At 44.8% G+C, this 10,399-nt stretch overlaps 1 protein-coding gene across 1 annotated transcript; it reads left to right on the top strand.

The window, feature by feature from the left end:
- Positions 1–167: 167 nt before the first annotated feature.
- plppr3b (phospholipid phosphatase related 3b) lies at positions 168–5,379 on the top strand (the record flags this gene model as incomplete). The annotated part of the gene is given in 4 exon segments (XM_034232722.1): positions 168–357; positions 1,107–1,164; positions 1,627–1,800; positions 3,694–5,379. Coding segments are annotated over 4 exon segments (1,754 nt in total), but the record flags the coding sequence as incomplete, so codon positions are not given.
- Between the last annotated feature and the right edge of the window lie 5,020 nt (positions 5,380–10,399).

The raw sequence follows: 10,399 nt of genomic DNA, 5'->3' as shown, positions 1-10,399 counted from the left end.
AGGTGTTCAGTACCGTCTGTCTTCAGTACCGGGTCTGTCTCCGTCAGTGTTCATACCTGTCCCTCTCCTCAGTACCTGTCTGTCTCTCCCAGGTGTTCAGTACCTGTCTGTCTCTCCCAGATGTTCAGCCCCTGTCCCTCTCCTCTGTACCTGTCTGTCTCTCCCAGGTGTGCATGTGTTCGGCCTGTGTGCGACGGCCTTGCTGACGGACATCATCCAGCTGTCCACAGGTTATCACGCTCCCTTCTTCCTCACGGTCTGTAAACCCAACTACACGCTGGCCGGCTGCGACAGAAACTCTTACATCACCAGAGACGTGTGTTCAGGGACGGACCAACACGCCATCATGGCCGCCAGGTGAGGCTCCTCACACACCGGAGGCTTCCCTTCAGAGATGGGAAGAGTACACACATCTTTTACTCAAGTAAAAGTACACAATCCTTTACTCAAGTAGAAGTACACAATCCTTTACTCAAGTAGAAGTACACGCATCTTTTACTCAAGTAGAAGTACAGATACTGGTGTTTAAAAATTCTCTGGTAAAAGTAGAAGTACTGACTAAACTTCTTTACTCAAGTCAAAGTAAAGAGGCTTTGAAATGTACTTCAGTAAAAAGTACCCATAACTAGCAGCTGTTTTAAAGAGTACCTGACCTCCCTTTATATTAATAGAACAATAATGTCATTGTTAGCTAATGAATGTTTCCATGCTGAACAACGGCAACATGACAACGTTTCCATTGGTCCCTCTTCTTTAGAGAAGACCAGGAAATGATGGATACACGGATCGTGTTCAAATCAATAGGCACGCAATGACTCTAAAGAATAATGATCACGCCACAAAACATTTGGTTTTGGAACATAATATGGCGTTTCATCACGGCAGCATTTAGCTGAGTTTCTGCTGCTAGAATTCTCCTGACGAGCTCCCGTCTCTCGACTGAAGCCCTCCTTTGTGCTCCAGTCAATCCTCACATTAAATACAGTCAAACCCCAGATCTAATGTACGTTAGAGGGTCTTTGAGCAGGTTTCTCTCAGTGGTTATGGTATGTTAAATGTCTGTTCCCTTGCATCTAGTCTTACCACTCTTTGTTCTCTCCTGACAGGAAAACCTTCCCTTCCCAGCATGCAACTCTGTCTGCCTTCGCTGCTGTCTATGTTTCTGTGAGTGAGACTCGTTTCAAACCAACACAACTTTATTTAAAACCATGCAGCACACATGATGAATATTCACTTTGACTTTATTGAGATATAGAGAAGATACAGAGGACTTTTTCATCAATGAATGAACCATTACAATAAACACTAAATGAAAGTAGGAATAAGTAAACAAATGAAAACACAAACAAAATAGTAAATAATGAATAGTACGTAAGTGTCAATCTAATATTTAATAATCCATTCCTTGCACAATTAATATATATATATTATCCTACTTGTATTTTGTTTCTGTACGTTCGATTTCCACATTTTAATGCTATTTGATTTCAATTTGAGACGTTTACATTTTGGATTGTTTATTTCTAGTCTTTTCATTTCTCCAATGTTCAAAGCCTCGTCCTTTTATGCTGCTGCAACGCAAAACTACTTCTAATCTTAAAATGTTTAAATCTGTCTGGGTTTCAGATGTATTTCAACGCGACCATCTCCGACAGCACCAAGCTGCTCAAACCGGTCCTGGTGTTTGCGTTTGCGATCGCGGCGGCTCTGACGGGTTTGACTCAGATCACACAGCACCGCAGCCATCCGAGCGACGTCTACGTGGGATTCATGATCGGAGCCTTCATCGCCGCCTATCTGGTGAGACAGGAACTCATTTATCTGTATTTTGAGGTCACCTATTATGCAAAATCCACTTCTTCATGTCTCTTCTACATCAACATGTGTCCCCTCTTCTTCATGTCTCTTCTACATCAACATGTGTCCCCTCTTCTTCATGTCTCTTCTACATCAACATGTGTCCCCTCTTCCTCATGTCTCTTCTACATCAACATGTGTCCCCTCTTCTTCATGTCTCTTCTACATCAACATGTGTCCCCTCTTCTTCTCATGTCTCTTCTACATCAACATGTGTCCCCTCTTCTTCATGTCTCTTCTACATCAACATGTGTCCCCTCTTCTTCATGTCTCTTCTACATCAACATGTGTCCCCCTCTTCTTCATGTCTCTTCTACATCAACATGTGTCCCCTCTTCTTCATGTCTCTTCTACATCAACATGTGTCCCCTCTTCTTCATGTTTCTTCTACATCAACATGTGTCCTCTCTTCTTCATGTCTCTTCTACATCAACATGTGTCCCCTCTTCTTCATGTCTCTTCTACATCAACATGTGTCCTCTCTTCTTCATGTCTCTTCTACATCAACATGTGTCCCCTCTCTCTTCATGTCCTCTCCTACATCAACATGTGTCCCCTTTTCTCCATGTCTCTTCTACATCAACATGTGTCCCCTCTTCTTCATGTCTCTTCTACATCAACATGTGTCCCCTCTTCTTCATGTCTCTTCTACATCAACATGTGTCCCCTCTTCTTCATGTCTCTTCTACATCAACATGTGTCCCCTCTTCTTCATGTCTCTTCTACATCAACATGTGTCCCCTCTTCTTCATGTCTCTTCTACATCAACATGTGTCCCCTCTTCTTCATGTCTCTTCTACATCAACATGTGTCCCCTCTTCTTCATGTCTCTTCTACATCAAACATGTGTCCCTCTCTTCTTCATGTCTCTTCTACATCAACATGTGTCCCCTCTTCTTCATGTCTCTTCTACATCAACATGTGTCCTCTCTTCTTCATGTCTCTTCTACATCAACATGTGTCCCCTCTTCTTCATGTCTCTTCTACATCAACATGTGTCCCCTCTTCTTCATGTCTCTTCTACATCAACATGTGTCCCCTCTTCTTCATGTCTCTTCTACATCAACATGTGGTCCCCTCTTCTTCATGTCTCTTCTACATCAACATGTGTCCCCTCTTCTTCATGTCTCTTCTACATCAACATGTGTCCCCTCTTCTTCATGTCTCTTCTACATCAACACGTGTCCCCTCTTCTTCATGTCTCTTCTACATCAACACGTGTCTCCTCTTCTTCATGTCTCTTCTACATCAACACGTGTCCCCTCTTCTTCATGTCTCTTCTACATCAACACGTGTCCCCTCTTCTTCATGTCTCTTCTTCATCAACATGTGTCCCCTCTTCTTCATGTCTCTTCTACATCAACATGTGTCCCCTCTTCTTCATGTCTCTTCTACATCAACATGTGTCCCCTCTTCTTCATGTCTCTTCTACATCAACATGTGTCCCCCTCTGTGGAAAGAGACTCTGAAAGTTTCAGGAACAAAGATTCTCTCTCTTTTGATCCATTTCTATAAAAACCTGTCTGAAAATGGGCTGATCAGATTTTGGACACTTTATGATGTCACAACGATGTGTTGGCTTGTGTAACCATTAGCCAATCAGCAACCAATGTGTGTGTGTGTGTGTGTGTGTGTGTGTGTGTGTGTGTGTGTGTGTGTGTGTGTGTGTGTGTGTGTGTGTGTGTGTGTGTGTGTGTGTGTGTGGTCACTCACTGCTCCTGAGGTTGTGGCAGGTAAAAACGTGATTGCTGCTCTCTGTGAGCTCTCCTAACAGGATTGGAATTGTTTCGATGTTTGTCATGTGGTCAAACATTAAGATGGTGTTTCTGTCTCCAGGCTTGTCACGCTGTCGCCAACTTCAAGTCCTCTGATGATATCATCCCAGCCCCGCCTCCACCACCGCCGAAAGAAGATCCCCTTCGAGCGCTGACGGAGCGAGGACACGAGTCCGTGTACAACAAAGGTCCCGCCTCGGCATCTGAGAGCAACGACGAGATCACTGCGACCCCGGTACCAAGAGTTGGGATGGATACGTCCCTGCAGGGGTCTCCGGGGGAAAGTCTGAAGAGAGCCAGCGTTGACGTGGAACTGCTGGCCCCTCGGAGCCCAATGGGGAAAGAAACAATGCTCACCTTTAGCAACACCTTACCGAGGAGTAGCATGAACGTGGATGGTTTCCTGGAGGAAGTAGGTCCAATGCAACCCATGCAACAAGTGCAACAAGTGCAACCAGTGCAACCAGTGCAAAGGCGTTTGAAAGCGGTTCAGGGGCCGGTCGATCCAATGCGTTCCCAGCAACTGGTGTCAGAGTGGAAGCAGAAATCGATGGAAATGAGAGGCGTTCGGGATGAAGTGGAACGTGAGAATAGCGAAGATGGAGGATCGGAGGTGGGATCATCTGTGGGGACGGATGATTCAACAACACCCGTGTTCCCAGTTCATTCTGTGAGGGCGCCGTCCAGTCGTAATAACCCCACTCCGCCTCCAGTTGGCGCCAAAGCTGTAGCGACTCCCCGCCCGCCACAGATCCAAGAAGCAGCGCCGCCTCAAGTTTCTCCGAAAAGCGCTTTGACTCGGGCAAAGTGGCTCTCAATTCGGGAGAAAACGAGTGGCGGTGAGGCGTCGAATCGCACCAATCAACCTCGTTTAATGCAAGTTATCGCCATGTCCAAACAGCAGGGGCTCCTCCCTTCTTCTTCCACCTCTTCGGGGGAAAAGTCCTCCGAAACCACTTCCACCTCCTCCTCCTCAAACGCCAACGAGTCGCCGCATTACCGCGAACATAAAGAAAATCCGGGTATTGTCACTGTTGACGCTCATGCCCCGCATCATCCAGTAGTTCAAGCCCCGTCCCCTCTGCAAGCCCCGCCCCTAGCAGGAAACGGTAATCCATGGGAGTGGGGAGCGAGGCCAAGTGACCCGCGAGACTCCTACGATCTGAACAGCTTGACCAGAGGCGATTCCTCCGCTCACGGGAGCAGTTTTCGGCCTCATCGCTCAGCTTCTCCAGGTGCTGATCCTCAGAGAGAGATTGCTGTGGAGGCTCAGCGCAGAGAAATGGCCATGAGACGCAAAACGGCTCTGGTTCTGCTGGACCGAGAGATCAGGAACCAGACGGAGCAGGAGAACTATTACAAGAGTCTGCAGGGGCGCAGGTTCAAGGAGTAGAACCTTTCAAAACAAAAGCCTTATGTGGCAGCGGGGTGTTGTTAGAGCGCTGTGGAGTGATGGGAGACCAGACAGCTGATCAGAATCAGGCAATAGAGTGGTGCATTGATGATTTACTTTTGTAGGTCGACCCGGAAGTAAGCTGCTGGTTCCCTCGACAAAAAAGCAATGGGATTTCTCCATAGGAATTGGGATTATTGTAAAAAATAAGACCTGTGGAAACGAACCTGTTTGATAAACGCACGTTTTGTTCAGCCGGATAATCTCCACATGTCTACTTTTATAATGTTCTAATCATAAATCTAACGGCCAGAAGCTAAATGCTAACGTTATGCTATAAAGGAATTACAGCCGAGTCCAGCAGCACGACTTCAACGTCACGCCAAATTAAGATCCATATTCAAACACACAGATTCTAGATGGAACGAGTTGAAGCGTTTGTTTGAACAGTCTGCAGGAAGCAGGGACTTGCTTTCAAGCAGAACAGAAACTAACTCAGAGGAGTGTTTACGTGTTCGGCGTAATGACGTACAACGGCCTCCACGACTTCTGTAGTCCTATTCAGCCACTTGGTAACAACCATCGTTTTTCAGACACGTCAACTCTTCAGAAATCATCAGTGGGGTCACTGCTGATGATTTAATGTCCTAGAACAAAACGTGACCCGTCTCTTCAATGCGTCTCAACCACAGACCTTAGTTCAGATAGTTTCCAGAACCCTATGGAGAGATCCCATTGGCTCTGAGACGAGGGAACAGGAAGTGGAGAAATGCTGACTCCCTTCCTGGTTTTAGGACTCGTTCCTGCACCGCTCTATTAGGCTCTCAATAAAAGCATGTTGGTAAGCTGGCTCTGGCCTCTTTTGGCCAGTAGGCTGGGTCCTGGAGGACGTCTTGACCGCCGAAACAGGAACTGTAAAAGACCCCGGACCGTTTACGCTTTTTTGTGTTCGTTGTTATTATTTTTGCTGAAATAAACCGGTTTTGTTTCACCCCCAAATCCTTCTCCTTCCGTCCTTTTTAAACTGTGTGTGAGCGGAGGTGCTCACAGTGGCGCCTGAGCAGGGACAGGACGGAAGGAGAAGGATTTTTAGGGGGAAACAAAAGCGGTTTATTGCAGCAAAAAAAGAACAACGAACACTTAAACGGTCCGGGGTCTTTACAGTTCTTGTTTCGGCGGTCCAGACTGCCTCCCATGATCCAGCCTACTGGCTAAAAGAGACCAGAGCCAGGTTACCAACATGCTTTTATTGAGTGATTGATTACCTGATTCTGATCAGCTGTCTGGTCTCCCGCTCTTACCACTCCCCGCTGCCACACCTTACTTTCAAACTGGACTTCCAGCATCGCTGAGCTTCATGTGGTTTTACAGTTTCCATCCAAGGCTTCTCAACACATCACATTGAGTTACTGAGGATCAGTTTTCTAACAGCCACAGGGGGTCTGTTAGCCTCCATCAGAATCACAATGAATGGCTCCCTGTGTTGTGCTGCACGTAATGTAATGCAGACGTGGAAAAGATGTCTGCTGCTTAACAAACTGCAGAGAGGAAACTGAGAGGTGAATTCACAGAGAGGTGATGAGCAGGGCGAGGGTCACCTGCTGCTCTGTGACTGAAATACAGCACAAACAGGTACAGAAAGTGTTGCTGCTTTGGGATTTATTTTACGCCTGATAGTTATGATCCATGTGCAAAGGTCTGAACGTGGCTTTGTAGGCAGAACAATGAACAAACGGTGAACAAATAAATAAAAGTTGAGGCGTTTCTGTGCTGCTGCTTTCTAACCTCCTCATGACAGAAGGTGTCAGGATTTAAAGACGTTTAAATATAAATAAATATGCAAAGTATAGATGTCACAAGAACTCATCAGTGGGCACACCTGATTCTTTCTGATAGGACATCATGTTAATAACAAAATCATGTTGAAATCTGCAGGAGAGCTAGCTAATGTTAGCTATTAGCTGCTAGCCTTTAGCTGTTAGCAGCTGGGGAAATGTGATTCTGACTATACTATGGTGCGTTCAGGCTGAGTTCAGTAGATATGAGTATTGGGCAAAACTGAATTATAATGATGGTTGTGAATATAATCTGGTTAATCTGATAATCTAGGTTATCATTTCTCTCTGTTAGCGCCGGTGGGAATCAGATTGCATAAAAAGGTACATTTTGCTGCAAATAAATCTAAATATTGATTTAATTTAAAGTGGACCTATCATGCTATATTTGAAACATATATGGTAGGGCCATACATATAAAACATGTCTGTGAAGTTTTTATTTCAAAATACTAAACAGATCCTGCATTTTAGCCATGCCTCATTTCGCTCTATTTGCTCTTTTCCAGCCCTGTTTTAGCAAGGGCTGATTCTGTGGCTACAGCGCCACCTACAGGCCTGGCATATGTACTACAGCGTCTCCAGCGCTTTCCAGCGGTCTCTCATTCCCCTGATAGGTGGAGAGTTGCCCATATAGGTGGAGCACCCCTTTTCTGACGTCAGAAAAATTCAAATAATAATCAGCCCTGTTTTTAGAGATTTGGGTACGGGGGAAAAGAGAGGGTTGTGTTTTCTGACACTTGGTGAGTTCCCTGACTCACCGGGGACACATGTTCATGTATAAAAGACGTACAAAAGTGCATTTTGCATGATAGGTCCCCTTTAAGTTACGCAGCAAGAGCAGCAAGATGATTGGCTGCTGTGAATTCACCTCTCAGCAATAAAACACCTTCGTCCACCTGAAGACCAGAAACCTCCCTGACACTGGAGGATTCATCCGGAAGAACCAGGAGGATTTAAGGAGGATTTAAAATCAGGTCTGATTTCTGAGCGCTGGACCTTCAGTGTTGAACCCCCAGAAGCAGGAAGCTGCAGCGTTTCCATGGAGACTGAGTCAAAGGCTCTGATTGGACGTTTGCTGTTGTCATGGTTGGTTGCTATAGTGATTCTCAGCATGTGTGTGTGCGTGTGTGCGTGTGTGTGCTGCCCTCTGATTGGTTCAGAGCGTTTCTGTGTGTGAATCTGATTGGGTGTATTTATTAAAGACCGACATGAGATTAAATATTTAAATTAAATATGTTGCTCATATTCAGAATTTAAAAACAAACATACAGAGTTTCTTAAAGTGCGGAAAAAACAGTCATAGTATACAAGCTTCCCGAAAACTGTAATATACATTTTTTTAAATTCAAACAATAAGTAAAGAAATTAAGGAGAAAATATGAGATTAATATTTTTTTGAAGATTGAGTTTAATGTAAAATAAGTAACTAAACATTTAAAAATAAAAGTGTAATATTTCCAAAGCAAGTGTTGTAATATAACAGAATATTCAATATTTTAATCTGATTATTTTGTCCTCACTGTGGCTCTAAACTCACAGAAATACAACAGGTGGCCGATGGGTGCACACACTAAAAATAACTCTTCCATCAGGAGAAACGAGCTGCAGCTTCAGAAACGATGCAGATATAAAAACACAAATGTTCCACATGAAGAAACATCTTCAGCAACAACACATGCAGCGTTTAGAGAACATCCAGCAACTTGAGGAGACATGCTGGGAGACCAGGGGACACTAAAGAGTGACGCACACAGCTGGGAGACCAGGGGACACTAAAGAGTGACGCACACAGCTGGGAGACCAGGGGACACTAAAGAGTGACGCACACAGCTGGGAGACCAGGGGACACTAAAGAGTGACGCACACAGCTGGGAGACCAGGGGACACTAAAGAGTGACGCACACAGCTGGGAGACCAGGGGACACTAAAGAATGACGCACACAGCTGGGAGACCAGGGGACACTAAAGAATGACGCACACAGCTGGGAGACCAGGGGACACTAAAGAGTGACGCACACAGCTGGGAGACCAGGGGACACTAAAGAATGACGCACACAGCTGGGAGACCAGGGGACACTAAAGAGTGACGCACACAGCTGGGAGACCAGGGGACACTAAAGAGTGACGCACACAGCTGGGAGACCAGGGGACACTAAAGAGTGACGCACACAGCTGGGAGACCAGGGGACACTAAAGAGTGACGCACACAGCTGGGAGACCAGGGCACTGGTCGCCAGGGACTGATAATAACCAGTAATCACTCCCAAATGAGTTTAGGGGAACAGAGACGAGGCATTTGAGTCCTGTAGGGTTTCCCCGTTAATATCAGTGTCTCGAAAACACATGTTGGCGACTGAAAGACATCCAGTGTTTGGTCTTTTCCTGAAGCATCCTTCACCTACAGTGTCTCAACTGAAAGAGGACCACAAACACACACAAAATATAACATTTTGAGATTTTGGGATATTTATCTCCCATTCGGACATTTTCAACACCAAACATGTCGTTAATGTCTCTGTTTTTTTTAACTACAGTAATCTGAAAGCCTGTACATTATTTATATCACACTGTAAAAACATGAAGGAAATTACTTTTTTAATGCAGTATTTTCTGATTTATGGCGCAACACAAAGATATATCGCTCTGTGCAAACCTTTGACTAATATGTCAACAACATGAAACAAGAATATGAACCTGGCTTTATCCAATGTTCTACATCCTGACACATCCTTCATCTACACTGTCTCAACTGAAAGAGGACCAGAAACACACAAAAAATATAATAAAATGTGGAGACTTTGGGATATTTAGCTCCCATTCTTTTACTTTTGGACATTTTACAGACCAGACATGTCGTTGATGTCAGTTTCCAAACTACCACTTTTTCTGAAAAATGCATAAAATGATGCAGTACATGTTAAATACATGTTAAATACATGTTAAATACATGGTTTATACCTGTAATTACTGGGGTTCCATTTCTTCTGATTACCTACCTTCTGTTTGCCACGCGCAAACCGACCTCTTTTGGATTTGGAAAGATTGGCATGTATGCTTTAGTGCCCCCTGGTCTCCAGCTGTGTGCGTCACTCTTTAGTGCCCCCTGGTCTCCAGCTGTGTGCGTCACTCTTTAGTGTCCCCATGCTTCTTCATGTGTACAGGAACATTTGGGTTGTTATATCTGCATCCTTTCTGAGGCTGCAGCGTGTTTCTCCTGATGGAAGAGTTTCGGCCCGTTGCTGTTCGTTTGCACCAATCGCCGGTCGTAAACAGGAGCTGCAAGAAACCTAAAAACATTCAGTGAAAGACGTCGAGGAGTTTTTGTGTGATATGAAATATTGATGAGATGTTAACGTGTCTGTGTTGTTGCATGTGTCCACAGTTTGTCCATCTCTCAGATAAATGATCCTGAGACATTTCCATCTGAATGTAAAAACATGGAGCCTCTTTTATCTTGAATCTGTGCATTTTGTGACTGGAAATGTTTAAAAGAAAAAACTGCTGCTATAAAAAAAGTTTATCTGTAAGAACAGACTG

This window comes from Gymnodraco acuticeps, unplaced genomic scaffold (genome assembly GCF_902827175.1).
Source record: "Gymnodraco acuticeps unplaced genomic scaffold, fGymAcu1.1, whole genome shotgun sequence".
Taxonomy (NCBI): domain Eukaryota; kingdom Metazoa; phylum Chordata; class Actinopteri; order Perciformes; family Bathydraconidae; genus Gymnodraco; species Gymnodraco acuticeps.
This window is presented reverse-complemented; position numbering and strand designations above follow the sequence as displayed.